The 20,522-nt window shown below is 37.2% G+C and overlaps 1 protein-coding gene across 1 annotated transcript; it reads right to left on the minus strand.

Moving 5' to 3' along the window:
- Window positions 1–1,232: 1,232 nt before the first annotated feature.
- clcn1a (chloride channel, voltage-sensitive 1a) lies at window positions 1,233–19,980 on the minus strand. The gene is made up of 23 exons (XM_027002354.3): window positions 19,823–19,980; window positions 16,586–16,856; window positions 15,952–16,083; window positions 15,396–15,524; window positions 14,648–14,781; window positions 14,479–14,556; window positions 13,187–13,265; window positions 11,105–11,230; window positions 10,817–10,901; window positions 9,632–9,733; window positions 9,433–9,517; window positions 9,113–9,268; window positions 8,740–8,809; window positions 8,274–8,384; window positions 7,322–7,535; window positions 5,859–5,992; window positions 5,273–5,460; window positions 5,021–5,102; window positions 4,836–4,921; window positions 4,591–4,635; window positions 4,314–4,418; window positions 3,506–3,592; window positions 1,233–3,402 (listed from the first exon to the last, which is right to left on the minus strand). The coding sequence occupies exons 1-23, from the start codon at window positions 19,871–19,873 to the stop codon at window positions 3,172–3,174; spliced, it is 2,781 nt and encodes a 926-aa protein (XP_026858155.1). The 5' UTR covers window positions 19,874–19,980; the 3' UTR covers window positions 1,233–3,171.
- Window positions 19,981–20,522: the final 542 nt, after the last annotated feature.

The following is a 20,522-nucleotide window of genomic DNA, read 5'->3' on the forward strand; positions in this document are numbered from 1 at the left end:
TATCTTTTATGCATGTATGCCATTTACATCCCTGAGCATTGTAAAAATAAATTATGTACTCTGTATAATGGATAAACAGTAATTAATAGATAAATAGATTAAAAACTACAGTAAAATTGAAATTCATAGAATAATAAGTCACCAATAGCCAATGTAATCTTTAGAAGCCTTTCAGTTTATTATGAACATGTACTTGTGGAATGAGATGCAAGGTTTGGCACTGCTCGTTGTGCTGCTTTTAGTCAGATGTATACAGTAGACATATTACAGATCAAGTAGGAACCTAGACTCACCCTCTTATTTTTCCTTTATTTTTGCTGTATCCTGAAAGAGTGAAATACATATCTTAAAAGTGGGTGAGTGAATCCAGGAGTTCTCATCAGAATAGTTAGATGCAGCTAAAATTGGATGCTTAAAATTAGATATTTATGTAATATCTCTAAAAACAATCAGGATGTTTGTGGATTGATTTGGGGCTAATAGGAAATGGTGATTGTTAATAAACTGTGAATAGATATCATTAAAGCTCAAAATTGTCTTGCTAGCTTTGAAAGCAATGTGGTGTGTGTGCTGCATGTGTAGATAGTTACATACATTTTCTGATTTCACAGCCACTCAGACAAACAATAAGGTGCTTAGACAAACTGTTAATATGTTACTAATAATTGTTTATTGATATGGTCAATTTTTGCAATTGTGTGAGTGTTTTTAACAGCTTGCATGGCTGTCGGTCAGTTCTTGCATGCTACTTTGACAGTCTGGACTGCTTCTTCCATTTCCTTCATGCATCTTTGTGGATCTTCACACATAAGGGGCATAGGGCCTAAGGAACCTGAGTGCAGTCAGAGGGACTACATTCACATTACCAGGCTAAAGTGATCAAAATCTGATTTTTTGCCTTAATGTGACATAGATCTGATTTTTTTGAACGGGTCACCATTTTAATTTGTAAACTGTGAAAGTGCAACATTCAAACAAAGTATTGTGAATCCTAATAGCACCAGGCAATTAAACTAAAATGAGATTGACTCTTATTCATAAAGAATCTATTTTAAACCTGCCACAGATACATTTTACACTGAGAAGCCATATAGAACCATTAGTTACATGGCGTGTATTGGTTGGGGAGAGTGCAAGTTCAATTTTACTGAAAGTTAAATCAAATCACTCATCTTTCTACAAACCTAGGTTATGTTAGTCATCGTTGGGTGAAAGAGAACAGAGAGACACAGTGAATCTTTGCATTTAGTTGTACTGTTACTTTGCATAAAGGTGGTGAGTCAGGCACACTTTAGATTACATCACATTATAGAGATTATACATTGACTCAACAACTATTTCACCCACGTGCTACATATACATTCTGTCCACACAGACTAGGAGAGTAGGAGAAGACAAAGAAGACAAATAAATAAATAAATACAGGATGAACATCTAAACTAAAAAAAACAAGTGCTTGTTATTGAATTTCTGTGCCCTGTAAAAACACAGCTCAAAATAATTTTCATATAGCACAATATAGCACTACTATGTAGCACAAAATGTATATATAAGGATTTTGTTCATTATTGCTTAGAGTTCTTTAAAGACATTGGAGCAACCTGAGAGACTGAGAAATGATAGTAGGATGAGGATGTGAGAACAAAGTGGGGGACTGGCAAAGTCCATCCATAAAAACATGAATACAGACACTTGAAAAATAGTCTAAATGATGATAAGATCCTAACAAGAAAGATTACATAGACAGCATAAAATTAAGGCTGAACTGGAGAAATCCAAATTTCAAGCAGGTCTGCACAGATTCACTGACTGCCAAGAAACACTACCAGAAAATGTTGCATGCACATATGTGTAAACTGCAGGATCTGTAGTACAGCTGCAGTACATTCACAACAAAAATTCAACAAAGATAGATTCATAGTTCATATGGTACCACCTGCTGTCTAAAAGTGAAAGAACAATTTAGAGCAGGGGTGCAAAACTCGGGAGGGCCAGAGTCCAGCTCGGTTTAGTGATCTCCCTGCAATAGCATGACTATGAAAACCTTACACTAGGAATAGGGTATACTTGAGCAGGTAGCCACCCAACCCATAGTACACATTGTTTCCAGAGAAACATGACATTTCAGATAGAGGCCCTTCATCAGATGTGCAAGAAAATGTTCAGTAGATGTTTAAATCATAACATTCATTCCATTCTAAAGTTCTTAGAGTTTAAGTTAATTTTTTATACCTTGCTTCCTCACTTCATTGCTGCCACTTTATTAATACTTTATTAATTCAGTATCCATTAGTATTAAAATTAATTGATAATGAAAATGTCAAATACTTATTTCTGGTGGTATAAATGTGTTCTTTTCTTTTGGTTTCTCTGATGTACATCTTGCAAGAGATGTAGTCAACTTTACATCCATATGTATAAAAATGTATTTGTTTGGACAGCTGATGAAGGCCAACTGGGGTAGCTCAGTAGTTAAGGTAATCTGAAGTTTGCCAGTTCAAGCCCCACCACCACCAGGTTGCCACTGTTGGGTCTCTGAGCAAGGCCCAATTGCTCAAGTTGTATTCAGTCATAATTGTAAGTTGCTTTGGATAAAGGTCTCAGCCAAATGCTGTAAGGACCTCTGTTTGAAATGTCTTGTTTTTCTAGAAACTTTGTCTATTACACTAAGGTACATTTTTTTTCTACCACTACATATTTGTTACAGTACACTGCAGTTACACCCTATTTTCTTCAGATATATTGCATTTAGCAGGAAAGAGGACAAAATACAAAAATCTTCCTAGAATATTCCTGTGAAACATTTAGCATGGAAAGAATATGAAAATTGTATGACAGTTGTTTAAACAACACACGAATATTGGGGATGCACATAATAAAATGATCTATTCAGCCTACACAGTTTAGCTTCAGCTCTTAACAAGACTTTCATGTAGAGGACTGAGATTAGATAAACACTGAAGACAATGTTACAAATTCTATAAAAGCTTAAATAAAAAAACAACAAAAAAATTAAAAATGGAAAATAAGCCTATTGTATTTCACAGCTATTTAATGGGTTCCTCATCATCGCTTTCTTTATTGCCATCTTTCCTGTCCCCTGTGGGAGGTTGCCAGGAGAGAGGGATGAATGGATGGATGAGATGAAGTAGTTGGAGATGGGCCTTCAATCTACACCTCTGTCTCACCTTGATCTTGGACAGGGATCTCAGGAGCTGGGGCTGGGACATGGGGTGCTTCTGGAGATGAGGGAGGGGAAGTGACTGGGGAGGATTTGGGAGAAGATGGGGGTGCACAAGTAGGGGAGGCCTTGGAGGTCTTGCGGGTGCTGTCGCGGAAACTTGCCAGCGGGGGGCGCATGAGGACTCCACTACTTGCGGAACCCTCAATGGCTTTCTGAAGCTAAGAGAAGCAGAGAGCAATATGTTTTAGAAATAAACGAACTGGAATATATTGCTGTATGCACTGAAAAGTTCATTTATAGACTGGATGTTTGCCTCACTACCTCTTTAAGTGCCACAACTCCCACCAGCTTGCCTATGCTTGTTACATAAGCATGGCTGAGACCAAGTAATGAGAACAAGGTATGAGTCTGTGGGGGGGGAATGTTAAAGGTTACATACACCAGCCATAACAAGAGTTAAAGTTTCTTTAACCTAAAAGTCTCACCATGTAATCCAAAAGTATAATTTTGTTAGTTTGTTTTTCTTTTTGCCTAAGAGGGTCCAACAACTGTACTTTTGAGGCTGACCTCTGACCCCAGTGATTTTTATTTTACTGATTTGTTTTTAATTTTTAATTTTTAATTTTTGGGCTGCTCTGGTTTCGGATGAGCTCAGTGAGGTGTGGAGAATACCAAAGAGATCAGAGATGAGAACTAAACCAAAACCATGGGAACCAAGATGCTAAAGGGGGAAACCATGCACAGTATTATACAACAAGACTAACAGAGGAATGTCCCCATAGACCGAAGTTTTACCAGAAAACTGAAAATTATGCAGATTCTGTTATAGCTCCATTATGAATTTCATTTTGTAAATAAAGATCATTTTTACAATATAATTTATTCATGAGATTATTTATGCACTTCATTAGTCTCATAGCTTTAACTAAAGTATTAAAGTAACCACTGGACACCAAACATCTTGGCTGATCAACTAAATTTTAAGCAGAGAATTGTGTAAATTTCATTTTTCCTTAAATGGTTGGAATTTGTTACAACAGGGTAACATGTTTTGGGTAAGTATAATTTGAAAGTAACACTGGGAACTTCCAAAATTTTCCATTTCCAAAAATAAATGTATATAATTCACCTTGTGTAGTGATGTTCGTTCTACCAGCTGGAATGGGGAGGGATCTATTCTGATCTGGTCAAAGTCTAGTGGCTTATCCATTTCTGACTCCTCCCATGCTTTAACCTGTTTTAAAAAATGCCAGGAAAGATCCAAAACTACAACCAGCTATGATATTGTTAAAACAACCAAAACTACTATTTTACAAAGACCAAAATTGCTTAAAATCCTGTAATCTAAATGTACATTGAGGAAAAATATAATTAAAATAGAAATCGTAATTCAAAATACAGTCAACCTCTTCAGGAGTCATTGTATCAGTGAGGGGTGGAGGAGGCGGCTCCTATGGAGAAAAGGAAACACACACACACACACACACACACACACACACACACACACACACACACACACACACACACACACACACACACACACACACACATATATGTAAGAGACATATATGTATGGGACTTCCAGTGCATGTATATAGTCTACCTAGATGTATCCTTATACTTTAGATGACTTAAGTATACTATTATGTACCTTTGCTTGACCTTCTGCATGTCTTTCTGAAGAGGAGGAGAAGAAACTGTATAAACCTCTTCTGAACGACCGGAAGGGACCTTTATCTAAAGGCAAATTTCGAAGCAAAAGAGACAAAGGGTGAATTATATTTGCTGTACTGGTACTGAAGAAACAATAACAATAACTGCTTAACCCCAGCTCACCAGAAGCAGTGTTATTTGTGGAGGGCTCTGCAGTTTTGGATGAAGGCAAAGGGCCATTCCTTTCTTCTGGTATGGATGAATTCTAAGATGTTAATAGACAGCAGTAGATTAAACCAAAACTAGGGATAGCAGACAAAGAGAATTTAAGAAAGATGAACTGAGATATAAAACTTCTGAATCACTACTACAAGTAGGTTGCTACAAAATGAGATTCTGAAAAAAATGTATTATAAATCTTCTTCCTTCATGCACCTTATCATCTGAAATCTCTTCTCCTTCTTCATCCACAAAGGCAAAGGTTTCCCAGCTGGCCCTTGCACACATAATTTGCCCTGACAAATCCGGGTCCTGCATAAGAATCCTCCTCTCTGCTGACAACCACCAATCACAGAGGGCAAGGAGCTCAGACCGCTCAATGCTGCCCAGTAGTATCATGGATTCTGAGGGAGACAAGACAGGTAGGGAAGTGTTAAAGACTCACATCAGCACTTTCCTCACCTTTTATATCTTAAATCAGTCTTTCTGTTCACAATTGTTTCAAGGTCAATACTCTTTTCTACTTTGTGTTTACATTTGTGTTTTCCATTTTCTCTAATGTGCCGGAATGCTCATATCTTAAAATACTATTTTACAAGGCATTTTCCACAATTTACTGTAACAATGAAAATTATGTTGTTTATTTGGAAACCTGCCTTAATCTACCAAGTACGGCATGTAGACATTAATGGAAAAAATAAAGAACACGTCACATACCTGTTTTCATAATATAGTAGTGATGTGGATAAACATCTTAAAATATAGCTATGCAAACCATTACATGCTTCTTCCAAAAGATCACCTTTTGAGTCCACCAGAGGGATGGTTTTGAGGGTAGTGGATTCTAGTAGATGTAGCAGTTCTCTGTATGTGGACTGTGAGCACAGAAACTTCACTTTTCTCACCATGATGTCTTCAACAAAGACATTATGTTGACTATAACAGAGAGAGAATGGACAGTAGGGTACTTCCTCAATTTTGCATTTTATATATATATATATATATATATATATATATATATATATATATATATATATATATATATATATATATATATATATATAAATGAATAGCCTAGAAATCCATAGGTAGTCCATGCACCAAATTCATCAAACAACAGTTCTTCACAACATACATATATGTTTTCCCCCAATTGCCCTCTGGGCAGTCTTTTTTCCTTCAAGCTCAACTCCTCTACCAGAGGCCTGGGAGCATGAAAGTCTTACATTGTATCTAAGCTGTTCCCAGGACTGCACTCTTCTGGATAGAGATCTCGGATGTTTTTCCTGGGATCTCTTAGAATCATTCTCCCAGTTTGGGGGGTCACAGCCCCTAGTACTCAGCTTACCATGGGAACCACAGTTGCCTTCACCCTGCACATGATTTCTAGCTTTTCGTTCAGCCCTTGGTATTTCTTTCTTCTTTTGTGTTCTTTCTTCCTGATGTTGCTATCACTTGGGATTGCCACATGTATCACTACTTCTTTCATCTGCTGTTTATCCCCCACTACTAAGTCCTGGATGGTTAGCCATTACCGTCTTGTCTGTATGTTGAACTCCCACAGGATCTTAGCACAGTCATTTTACACCACCTACTTAGATCTTGGAACTTCCAGCCTGTACTCAGCACAGATATTTCTGTACACTATGCCAGCCATTTGGGTGTGTAAACTGTGCTGCTAGCATTTTGCATCCTGCTGTTATATGCTGGATTGTCTCAGAGGTATGTTTGCACAGCCTGTATATGGGGTCCTGCTTGGTGTGATTGATCCCAGCCTTTATTGATCTCGTGTTCAGCTCTTGTTCCTATGTTGCCATGCTTAGTGCCTCTATGCTGTCTTTCAATACTGCCTTTTCCAGCCATTGGTAGGATTTCTCCATATCAGCCACTTCCACTATCTAACAGTGGTACATACCATGCAGTTTTTTTTAATATAATTGCCTACATTAAGACATGTAGGTAACAAGATTTAAAAACCTATTACCTTTCTTTAAAGTCATGATATCAATAAAAAATTACATTTAGTCATCATGCTAATGCACATATAGCCACTATGTGCTAAGTGGCAAGAATCCAAGACCATGCATTGTTATAAATGCCCTCTTGACAAGTCGAAACTGTGATGGCTGGGAACACTGATAATCAATCACAAACACTCTGTAGTACTCTCAGCAGGCTGATTTGACATCCTGATTCATATTGCACTGAAACATGAATGCACCACAGGACAGTTTTGTGTGTTAGTGCACATTGGTGTCACCTTACCTGATATGGCCAAATCCCAGCTCTGGGAAGTAGGGCAGTTTCTTCACTTGGATGATGGAGTCATAGAGGGAGGGCTGAAGGCCCTGTGCCACCATGTTGGCCAAGATAACTGCCACCATCATGGGCAGAACATGGGAGATCTGACCAGTTATTTCAAAACAAATCACTGCAGTGGAGACTGTATGAGTGACTGCCCCTGACATCGCTGCAGCACCTGCAAAAGTGCCCAGGTAAGATAGAATAAATAGGATGAATAGATATTTAGCAATATCAAAGTGTAAAGAATGCATACCCAGACTGTTTTTAACTGCTCTTCATATATTAGACAAACAATAACCTCTGTGGATTAACTTTGGCACACATTTGGCACACATTTGACACATGAAACAGGGTTATGGATCAACGCTGGTAATGCATGTGCACTTGGAGGAAACAAAGATAAAGTGGTTAAGCCTATTCTTGCATAATCACAATTAGTTTGCCTCATTGTATTCTAATTAAATGGCATTAGACAATCAGTCTTCTGATGGTCTAATGCAATCAGTCTGGTATTATAGGTATAGCAGCTAACTTTTTTAAAACTGATCTCTTAGTTGGTGACTCTGTACCTATAGTTTCCATGTACTTTGATAAACTCCCATAAAACAGAAATACACATCCCAAGAAAATCCCATTAATTAAAATACACATAAAATAGAAACCTTAGTGTAGTTGTTAAATTTTGTCAATATGTTTGAAATATTTGATTACATAAGGAATTCATAACTATAATCACCACATTATAATAATAAATATCTTGAAAGACATAAATGTCTTTTCATTGTTCTTATTTAGTTTTATATAGCTTTTGAACATTAAAGAAGGGTGTGTTTTTTTGTGAGCTAACTAGATGTTGTTTAGAGAACTTCAGATAAAGACCAGGAGAAGAGTAGTAGTAGGAAAGAGGACTGACCAATGACAGCATACCCTCCAGGGATGATGCGATAGAGGATCCCATCAAACAGAATGCCATGAGGGAAGAGGGCTGCCATGATCTCCCCTACTAGACGACCAAATGCTGCACCTAGAAAAGAACAAAAGAAGGAAAAACTCCTCAACACTTAAAATGTTTGTATACAGTGTATACTTAATAGATGCTGCAAATCCTCATATGCACATATTATTTTGAAAAAAGAAATTGAAGTTTTGATCCAGTTCTTTTTTTTTCTTTTTTCCTTTGCACAATATTAATCATTGGTCACTAACCAAACAAACTTTTTTTAATCACTTGCTGAGTGCATTTAGGTCCTGCCCTCAACATCAAGATGATTGATATGTGATAATTCCATGAGCAAGCTTTTTAGTTCAACCAAAGCATTCTTAATTATTATTTTACAACTCTATTGTGAATAACTGAAAGAAGTAATTTATAAGCTTACCAAGTACAAATACAGGCATGAAGGCTCCAGAGGGGACAGGCATTGTTGTGGAAATGGCTGACATCCAGAACTAGAAGATAAACAACAATTTTTTTGTTTTTCTTTAGAACATCCCAAAGTATCTTATTCAAAATGCCATGATAATATATCTAATTTCTAAAACTGTCTGATAATTTGGAATGGTTATTAATGTGATGTAATATTTACCCAGAGATTTTGATATGGCTCATGTAGTTGTACCAAGTCACTTAGCAAGAGCTCATTGCAATCATCTATGTACATGTCTGAATGCATGTCTCAGCAAGGCTTCTGAAGGCAAGTGGGATACAGGTTGTAAAATGATAAGAAAATTAAAGAAATAAAACATATTTACCCTCATTATGAGGAAGAGAGCAATTACGATGAAGATATTGACATCAGGGTGAAGCCAGGCAGAAGATAGTCCCAGACCAGCTGGGACAGGGGCTCCCCAGATCTTGTTCCAGGTGAAGTTGTCAAACATAGAGTTGATGGATTCTCTGGGCATCAGCTTTGTTAATTTGGGAATTGCAAATATAGTCAAGAATATCAGTCAGTTCAGTCATTTGTTTCAGATTTAAGATAATGACACTTGGAATAGATCAGTTTTTATAATCTAAAAATATAAATACAATATTAAATGTAGAAGTAAATGTTTAATTGTCTTTCTCTGACCTCTCCTGCCATGAACTGTCCAAGAGCTGGAGGGAATGTCAGTGTTGCGATCACAAAGGAAACAACACATGGGTAAATCACTCGGCTGTTAAAAAATAAATAAATAAATAAATAATTAAATGGTCTCATGATAATAATTCTTTAACGTTATAAAAAAGACATTCATCCAACAACTCTCCTCATGATCCCCCTCTCTTACTATTTGGTAAGGAAGCGTGTAATGGCGTTGGGTCTTTTCATGAAAAGGATGACTTGGCGGTTCAAGTAGACGAAGAAAGCCCCAAGAAAACCACAACCAATGCTGTATAGTGGAGCAACACAAATAAGTGTAAGATCACTCAGGTGACCTGCTGTACATAAGCATTCTCAAAATTTCATAATATTGTACCCCATAACGTGTTAATGCCCTGACAAATTTTAGATTTTATTACCATAGGATCAGTTTCCACAGCCTAAATTAAATTAAAATAAAGCAGTCTAGTCCAGTTTTTCTCATTGCAGTCCTCAGGACTCAACAGATTTTCCATATTATATTCTTCTTCTCAACAAACAAACAAGATTACTATTGAATACCTGGTATAGGTATGCTGGGAGCTAGATTTTGCAAAAATATGACTGCCTGGCAGGTCTGGGGGACTGGGTTGAGAAAACCTTGTGCAGGCCATAAATGTAAATGATGCTTATGCTAAAAATGAATAAATGCAAATAGTAATCAATTAGCATTAAGCAGATGCTAGTGAAAGATAATGCTTATATTAATTGACACCTTTCTAGCTTTAATATTAGTGTATTGGGTTTATTAATACTTTTTATACAAACACAAGACACATTCTCTAAGCCTTAAATAGATGGATCACTAAAAAATAAATCATATACAATCTTTCATTTAATCCAGATATAGTTATTCAGCCAAGACACATTTTGTCTGACAACCTGTTTAGGTTAGCTAATGAAGCTAACAGATAATGTCCATACACATTGTAAATAACAAAGAAAAAAATACTTTGTGGGTAAGGGTAAAATTCTGTAAATCGGATTTTTCACAAAGCTATTTTTAATATGGTAAGCAGTCAGACATGCATTAGTTCCAATACAGTGGTGTTAATCAACAAATGTTTGAACCAACATGCAAATGAAAACTCCAATAATAAAATAATTCAGCAGTGCTTCACTACAGAACCTTATTTTTAAACATAATGCCAAATATTACAGCAGACCAAAAAGGGCAGGGGGGGAGGGGGATTGGGCATGGCGTTATGAGCAGTGTGCCGTATGCATTCAGAATGGAGTTGTGGTATTGTAATAGAAGGTTAAGCTACTGCACACATAACTCCAGGACTATGCCCTCGCCACGAACGGCACGCTCTTGCCCCTGTACTCTCACCCAATGATGGCAAATGCTGGAAGCTCCTGCAGGTCAAAAGGAAAGTCCATACGGAACTTGGTGCGGAACAGGGCAGTGATGGTGACTATGAGGACAGTGAGATGACATGATAAAAGGAGAATATGAGGAGATGGAAGAAAGCAATAATAAGAAGACCAAAGCTGCAAAGCTCATCCCAAAAAATACAAACAAACAAAACAAACAACAAAAAAACAACAACAACACTGCATTCTGTAGAGGTACACAAAAATGGGGATTGCAGATGTGGGTTGCATTATGCTATCTCACCTGTATCTTTATTGATCACTGAAAGCACTCGAAATATGAAGGCACTAAAAGTAGCAGCAAAGTAGCCTCTCCAGTAGTTCCTCACTGCAAAGTAGGTTGAAGTAACTTCAATGCTGAACAGTACCCCTAAAAGGAAAGAAATGACAAAAAGATATTTATAATATAAGGCATCAGGTCAGATTTTGAATCAGCAAAACCTGAATGTATATAGCCACTGAATTTATGATCCTCGATGGTGAAACATCTTGAAAATATTAGTTAAAATAGTAAAACATACAGTGCCTCATACTTAAGTAGATGTGTTCAGGTTTTAAAATTCTGAGAAAACATCAAGGGACAATAACAACACAGATTATATTTCAAAAGCAGGAGTATCTTAACTGCTTAACTTGAGTAATGATGTTACTAACTTAACCACATTTTTACAAAGCTGACAACTGCATAGTTATATTTGAAATGTAGCTTTTCCAGTAATGTTGTGCAAAAAACTGGACTGAACAAATATTAGTTTCCACTAGGAAATTTTAATTGGTGAGGAATTCACTTGCTGTGTATCTCCCCTCTTCTATGGCTAACGGGGAAATCTCAAACCTTTTGTACCTTGGAGAGATATAAATTCAAAGTAGCTTAATTAGCTCTGCAGAACCTGAATTTATAAAGTCAATGTCAAAGTAGGCCTGTATGCAGTGAAGGGTTAGCATGGTGTTTGCATGGTTCAACAGAACAAAATATTATTTTTTCATATGTTTGTTGGTTTAACTCGCTCAGTTGTTAGAAATGAAATGATCAGGTGAGGATTAGATTTCCCCTAAAGACACTTCCTTGATCTCTTATGATCAACAGATATTAACAAAAAAAATTTCATATGTTATGGGTCACTGTATTTTATACATTGCCTTCAAATCTTCAGGCCACCATCTGAGATGTTATATAGCTTTAGCTGGTTACAACTAAAAACATTATTGATGTATAAAATATTCATCTATCTAGAGCTATTATGAAACAGGAGCTATAGATTGCATCAGTAATTTATCAGTTGTCTATAATCCTAAACACATCTTCTATTTTAAAAAGGTGATATTTAATTAAACTGCCTATAGTACCAATAACATGGTTTTAACATTAGCAGGCTACATACATAGTAAAATTTTCCTAAAGCTACCAGAAGTGTCTGAGAGCTACCAGAAGTGTTTTGCCAAGTATACGCCACAGTAGTAATATATACCACAAATCGATGTTTCCTCAAGCCATTCCATGCTTGAGAAAAAGAGCAAAAACTCCTTTTCCACAGGATATGATGGAATATTTACTGCCATGGCAATCACAAAAGTACTGATCACTTTTGGGGCCTGTTTTTGACTACTGGTGCAACAATTTCCCATTACATTTCACATTAACCCTGTTGAATATTCTGGTGACTCTGAGTAAACTCCATAACACACACACACACACACACACACACACACACACACATACCTTCTAACTTCACACTTACTTTTCTCAGACACATCCAACTACCTACCAAATGCACACACACACACACACACACACACACACACACACACACACACACACACACACACACACATACACACACACACACACACACACACACACACACACACACACACACACACACACATACCTTCTAACTTCACACTTACTTTTCTCAGACACATCCAACTACCTACCAAATGCACACACACACACACACACACACACACACACACACACACACACACACATACACACACACACACATACACACACACACACACACACACACACACACACACACACATACACACACACACACACACACACACACACACATTACTTTATAAATATTGTCATTCCAAAGAGAATGGTTTTTGTGTCTCGCATCCCCCTTCAAATCAAGCCCTGCTTCTTCTGCCAATATATTACACTTCAGTGAGCTGCTATTGTAACACCTATCCTTCTAATGTCATTAAATCAAGACCTTAGAGAACATGTTTTTCAAATGTCTTCAAAAATTGAATCTCAGATTGTAATTTAGTATATGTAACAATTAAATATATAACAAAAATGGTCACAGCCTACCTCCAAGAGGAGTACCAAAACAGCAGCCTACCCCCACAGCACAACCGACTGTGAGAATGTCTGTATAGCAGTATGGGCTCTAGTGACACAGAGGAGCAAAGGGGGGTGGGGATGGGGTATAGACAAAGCATGGTTGAGGAAAAACTGTGAAAAAAAAAAATAAAAATGAAAAATAAGTAATAATTAGGGACTCCTGGATTAATTAAAATTTTAAAAGCATTCTGCCTATTTGGTTTTAATTCATAATGTCACATTTGGCCCTTCCTATCATGTGCATTGTCATGGTCACCCAGTCTGGTGTATTTGTTTTGCTTCTGTGTTTCGTTTTCTCTGCCCATTATTTGTAGTAAATGTGTCTTCTTAATTCTTATTAGTATGTGTATTTAAACCTTGTCTTGTTGCCTGTTTGTTGGCTGGTCAATGTGTTAAATCCAAGCCGCTGTTTGTTATTCATAGCTGTTTGTATTCCAACCCTTGTGTTTCCTCTGCCTGTTTGTATTCGCTAGTGTTTAGTGTTAATTCTTATTGTCAGTTGTATTATTGTTATAACCTGCTTCCCATTTTTGTCACCGTGTGCATTTGTTTGTTTGTTTGCTATGCATTCCCAGACTCTCCATGTTGGCTTACTGACCCTGGACTCTTCTAATGACTGATTATGGATTTGCTCTTAATAAATCTCGCTCTTTTCAGTGTATGCATCTGCCTTGTGATCGCTCCACATTACACATAACATTTAATCTACATAAATGCTGACTGTTTAATTAAACACACATTCATTTAAGTGTGTTTCTGTGAATTACAGACAACTTCCAAACCTTCTGTGTCACACGGAAGATTCCAAAGAGCTAAAAGGCAAATGTCAGACCTTTTTATTTACTTTAGATGCACTTCCACACTGACTATCTTTACTGAATACATGTTCTCAGACCATCTGTCAATGTACAGATTCTTCAAAATTTGAGTACCCACTAAATAATCATATTATATATTTTCTACCAGATTTAATTAAATATATAAATCTAAAAATAAATATATGTAATATATTTCATGTCATGAGCATAACTTCATTGAAATCTGTGAAGTCATCACCATACAAGAAGCAGGGTGATTTGTAGCACTTATATCTAGAACTCATGGTGCAGTTTGAAAAATAAGTCTTCCTCAGATCACTAGTACAATTCATATCTAAGTTATAATATTTAAATGTAACCAAATATAATCTTTCTATCTTCTATCAGACAAAATATTATTTGTACAATAACATGAAAGAATTTCCAAAAATCGATGTTTACCTGATAGACACCAGAAAAAAAGGACATAAACTTGCTGAGCACAGTGGCACACATGCTGGCTATGTGAACAAAAGGACCCTGAGGAACACATAATGATACATGGCTGATCAGTTACAGGTTATTGTATAATAAAATGTACGAGGTAAGACTACATACAAAAGAGCCTTACCTCTTTACCTATTGGCAGACCGCTGCCTAGTGCAGCAGTGAGTCCAACCACTTTAGAAATAAAAGCCCTGAGCGTGAGGTACTCTTTCAGCACGACTCCTCTGAGGATGGTCTTCATCTCTGGGATACCAGAACCTGAGGGAAGAAGAGACAATTAAAGTGGGAAAAAGGCATTTGCTGGGAACAGAAGCAGACTAGACCAATGATCAACAAAGATCAGATTTCAAACCAAGCTAAGCAAGTAACTGACACGAATGTCTAAACATAAATGTATGAGTCCTACATAGGACAGATATGGTACTAGGTAGGTTACATAGAGTATTAGAGCATTTAACAGTAAAAGTAAGGGTCTTTTGAGTAATATAAGGGATATGGACGATGTATGCAAAGCAATTTCTGCTCCAGCTACTCCTCAAGGATCAGCAACCTTCCACAAAAGATTCCACCTCAAGTAAACAGTTTTGAATCAAGAGGATTTTTAGTCTATAGTAAATACTTGTATCAAGTGTGTCTTGGCTAATGCAGAACAAAAAAAAAGCCTACTGTGGAAAGCCTACTAATCCTTGAGGATCAGTTTGAAGAGTCTTCACTAGTTGCTTTGGCACAAAGAATGGCAGAAGGTATTTCAAAGGAAACACCAGAATGCATGATAACCATTAGAATAGCCCAGCATGCAGTGTAAATAGCTAGGGCTAATAAATGGCAAAGATAATGCACTGGCAGAAAGCAGAGGTACAAACAGTACACACCAATAGCCTGTGGAGCAACCAGGTGACAGAAGATAGTGGCAAATATGATGAGCACCATGGGATAGATGACCCACACCAAGTACTGCAATAAGATATTCCCTCTCAACTCCCTATACATCCACTTATAACCTGGGAGAGAGGTCGGTGGTTGTAATAGATGGCAGACAGGAGAGGAAAGTGGAGTTAGCAAAATGCAGAGAGGCAAGTAAAATGGGCAATTATCATGTAGAAGAAGTTGGAAAATTGAAGTGGTTAGGTGGTGTAAGAAAATAAAAATATAAAGAGTATGGAAAGAGAAAGGTAACAGAACAGAAACAAAATTATATAAATAAAAAAGCAGGAAAAATCTCTGCAATGTTTACAACACTAGCAGAGCAGATCAGTAGTGACTTCTTGTAGAAAGTTACAGCTCAGTTTCAATATATTTTTAATCTAACATGGGTGTATACACCCAATACATTAAAGCATTGACTGTCTGCAATGTTCAACAGTGCTTTAGTACTGTAGGTTACTCTAGAGACGGAGGTGGAATAGGGAAATCTAGATACTGTAATACCTTGGAGACTCTTGGCACTGGCATAGTCCATGGTCCAGCTGACTAATGCCATGGTAATACCAAGAAGCACTAGGAAGATCCAGTCTTCTCCTAATTTAGTTACTAAAAACCTCTGTACACGAGCTACACAGTCTGTATAAATAAGAACAAGGGTCAAAAAGTGATTAACCAATCAGTGTACTTCCTTAAGGAGCATGAAAATGTTTATAATCAACTATTATATCAAACATCTTTACTGAATTCTGCCTAATATCTCAAATATTACATTCAGATATTCTATGTATATGTAGATGTAAATATTTAGGTGAGGTTGTAAAATATATGTATAATCAAAAACATGATATAATCAAGTTCATACATAATGCTATATGTTTACAGGACCTTACATACTTTACCATGCTTTGTATTTTACATCCTGTTCTCCAAAGGTAGTGATTTATATTACTTTGCTCATCACTGTTACTAAAGTGTAAACATTTTACAAGTATACATTTTTTTTACTACAATACTTTGATGTCCATAACATTCGTACCATGCTTTCACTAAATATTTATGCCCTCATACAGTCTCCCTTGCATATCTGTACTCTAAGCTGAAATCCATTGTGATTCAGAATTGAGGCTTTGACCCCCACCCTTGCACTTGGAGTAGGAGCGCTGTTTCTTTAGAGAGAACATGTGGCTCTTCTGAGGTCCCTCATGGGACCCTCCTATCTCCACATCTGGGTGGTGCGAGCTGCCTGGGTGGGCATGACTGTGAGTCCACTTGTGGCTGCCTTGGCCAAGGTGTCCCTGTTGAAGTTGTCCTTGATGTCCATCACGCTTCTTCAGCTGCCTCTCTCTCAGCAGACGGGTGGCCTCTCTTCGATAGGACCCTCCGGGGTGCTCTCTATACTCCCCACACAGCTAAAGCAGGAAAGTAAATGAAAAGATTACATTACCCAGAGTTATCTGACCACAAAAAAAAGAAAGCTCATAGTCAGACTTGTGCTTTAATATCTGTTTTTAGAATGACATATTTATTTCTGACTTATGGGCTGTCATTGCAATCATATTAAGTATGTCATACATTTATGAAATGTAAGAGACACCATAAATAGAATAAATATTTTCAGCTTGGTGTATTTACCAAGCAACACAGATTCAGTCTGCATTTAGATTTATTAGCTTCTTTGCCAGACTGAGACATCTGGAAAAAATATACCTTCTAACTTCACACTTACTTTTTTCAGACACACCCAACTACCTATCAAATGTGCGCACACACACACACACACGCACACACACACACACACACACACACACACACACACACACACACACACACACACACACACACACACACACACACACACATAAGCATGGGACTTCCAGAGCATGTATATACATGTATGCACATTCTTATCAGCATCAACATCTGATTCAGAGCAACCATACACAGGAATACATTTCCAGTGATGGTTACATCTAATTTCTAATTTCTCAGAAACAACATATTACTTTCTGATGCATCCAATAAATCTTTAGGAAACTGCCAATTGTGTTTTGAGAAATCCTGCATTCCATTTATAAGAGCAATGGCAAAACTGGTACATTCAGACAAATTCTGAACTATTGCTAAACTTATTCATCATAAAATTACTTTTATAAAACAACTTTCATATTCCTTGACCCTGAGAAACCAACAAAATATGATGAGCTAAAATATATGTAAGTCCATGAAAAAGTCCATACCAACACCGCTCAAATATAAGAATGTTCAAAATCTAGAACTAAATTATATTGCTAAAAGCAATTTCATAGAAAGTATATGATTAAAGCATTACAGTATAAATAACTGATGGCAGCTGTTTTAATGACAGTTAGCAATACAAACCACCATGCCTATATAAACACCACACTTTAATGTTTCTTTCCTGTACTGAAGTCACTGGCTTCACATGGTGTTGTCATTGATTTTTCATTAGCAGTGTCAGCAGTGATTATGTTCACATTATGTGGTTGATGCCATAAGCTGTGCTATGATAGGCGTGGCTAAATATGAACATCACCAAGGAGACACTGTGAAGGCACTTCTGAATTTCTTAGCATTATGCAGTATATCCTCAACAAATAGTGATTTCTGTTTTCTACACAGTGAGATTTATACAAAGTGCAAACAATGTATATGACTTATTTGATTTGTTAAAAAATAATGAACTAATCATATCTATTTGATTATTTCTTTTTATCACCATTTGTGTTATTGTCCAGCTTCATATATATATTCATGATTCTCTCTCCTTCATAATCAGGATATGCTTGCACAGGCCATCTTAATGCTTTCATTCCTTAAGTCTATACTATTACTTTCACATGTTCGCATAGTACATGTAATCCCTATCTTTCCCCATATTTAAGCCCCTCCTCCCTTCTCTTCCCTGGCTTGTGCACACATCTCCATCTGGACAGAGAACCCCCCTCTCCCGCCCAAACTGGAGCTAACGCTTTTCTCTTTCTCTCTGTAACACAACCCGCTAAGCTATTTTTAGACTCTGTCTAACCCGGCGTTCACTTCCCCTCTTCTCTCTCTCTTCCCCTCTTCCTTTCCCCCTCTCTTGCCCTAAGTGGTGATCTCTGACTCTGTTTATATAGCTTTACCTGTTTATAAAGAGCCCAAAAAGCTGCATTTGTCTATCCACTTCCATTCCATTTTTGTCATGGCCATCCTTTCATATCTAATATCTAACTGAAATCTAGAAAATTACTCAAATGCATGTTTGTTTCCATTTCCAATCAAGGTTAAGCAGAGTTAAAAGCTCAGGGGTGTTAAGCTTGCATGACTTGAATTCATCCATCCAGCACCATTGCTCCCTAGTATTCATGACAAGAGTATTGTGAGTATGTGAATGGTGGAGACATATCACAACACTACATACTCTATTACATGTCAATGCTGATGGCCATATACTAAATGAAGAACAGTCATGCAAATATGCTGTTGTCACGTGATGCCATGTAAAGTCAAACATAATTATCTTGAAGGTCTTCTAAAATAGATATTTCTTTGAAGCTGATGATAACATTCGTCAACATATCCTCACATGCCTGTTTGCCCCTTTCCTCAAGTGTCTGCTGTAAATTCACCATATGATATCTCTTACAATAACCACAGAGATGCAAGTGATCTTAATGTGTATCAGCGCAAAGAAATAAAGTGTCACATCTGAGTTCAGGCCAGCTTCTAGGGTGACAGGATAAACCACTGGTTTATCACGCTGCCCTGTGACCCTGAAACATCATAAAAAAAGAAAATACCTGAAGCTGTCTAACATAGTAATGTATATTTACATGTATCCTCATATATATATTTGCATCATAGTGTGTACTTTTTCCCTCTCTGTTCCTCAGCCAGGTTGACTAAGCATGCCACACTGAAAACACAAACATTGCTAAAGTAAGTTAGATTTTGAGAAACTTAGGTAGAAAAAACAAATAAGATGCACTGAGGGTGCCCCGCAGGCCCCTACAGACAGATAAAGTGCTCAATTGGAGTGTATAGTGCCATCACAAAGGTGTGCTTAATGCAGTCACCTGGTCATTGGTAAGCTTTCAGTCAGGCACTGTGCTTTCAGACTACTGATTCAGGCAAGGTCTCATTGCAGCTAGAGAAATTTGCACATCATGCAGAGATTGTGCAAGATAGCATGAAGAGAGCATCAAATTAAGGTTACAGAAAAGAAAGAGACAAAGTGCAAATCACAGCAAAGTAAAAAGGCTAAGCAGAACATATGACAATAAAACAGTGAAAGAGAGGTTGTCTAAGCTGTGAGAGGATGGAGGAGAAGCAGAATGAGCAAGGAAGAGAGAGAGGAAGAAAAGCTAGGACTAACCAGGGTCTGTTGGTATCTCAGAGCCTTCCTTTGCGATGCACCTGCGGCCATTGACACACTGTCACTGACCCAAAAATAAACTGTGTGTCTGCTTCAGCATTCCCACCCTGGGGTGGCGCAGGCTGAGGGGGAGTGAGAGTGCATATACACACATACACACCCACGCACACACACCACGGACATAGACACCCAACTCTAAAATATTTACCTACTCAAATAGTGCATGAATATTATGTGTAATTTGAATGAAGATTATGTGGAATACAATAGGGGCCTCTTCCAACATAATTCTTGCTTCATTAGTGGAGTTAGTTTAACTAATAGTGGGCTTGCCAGTTGCTCTAGGCAAAACACTACAACTTTACTCACCTGTTAATTTGGAGTGGTTCAGAAAAAAACAAACAAAAAAAACACGGAGGCACTCCACATTTGATCAGCATGTGAAACTAAAAGGGTGGCCAAAAGAGCATCAGACAACACAGGTAGTACTACTCTTATTGCATAAACATTCCATATTCTGTATCTTGAATACACTAATATTATTTTTAAATATTTAAACATTATTTTAATGTTAATTATTTAAATTATTTAATTTATATACAAATACAATAAAGTGTTAGGGTGAGACCTCAACTTGGCAACACAAAGTTAATATACCCCAAGTATGTATTCTGGGGACCCTTTTCTCAGCTGCTTAATT

The sequence above is a fragment of the Electrophorus electricus genome, chromosome 2, assembly GCF_041902795.1.
Source record: "Electrophorus electricus isolate QZ-2024a chromosome 2, ASM4190279v1, whole genome shotgun sequence".
NCBI lineage: Eukaryota > Metazoa > Chordata > Actinopteri > Gymnotiformes > Gymnotidae > Electrophorus > Electrophorus electricus.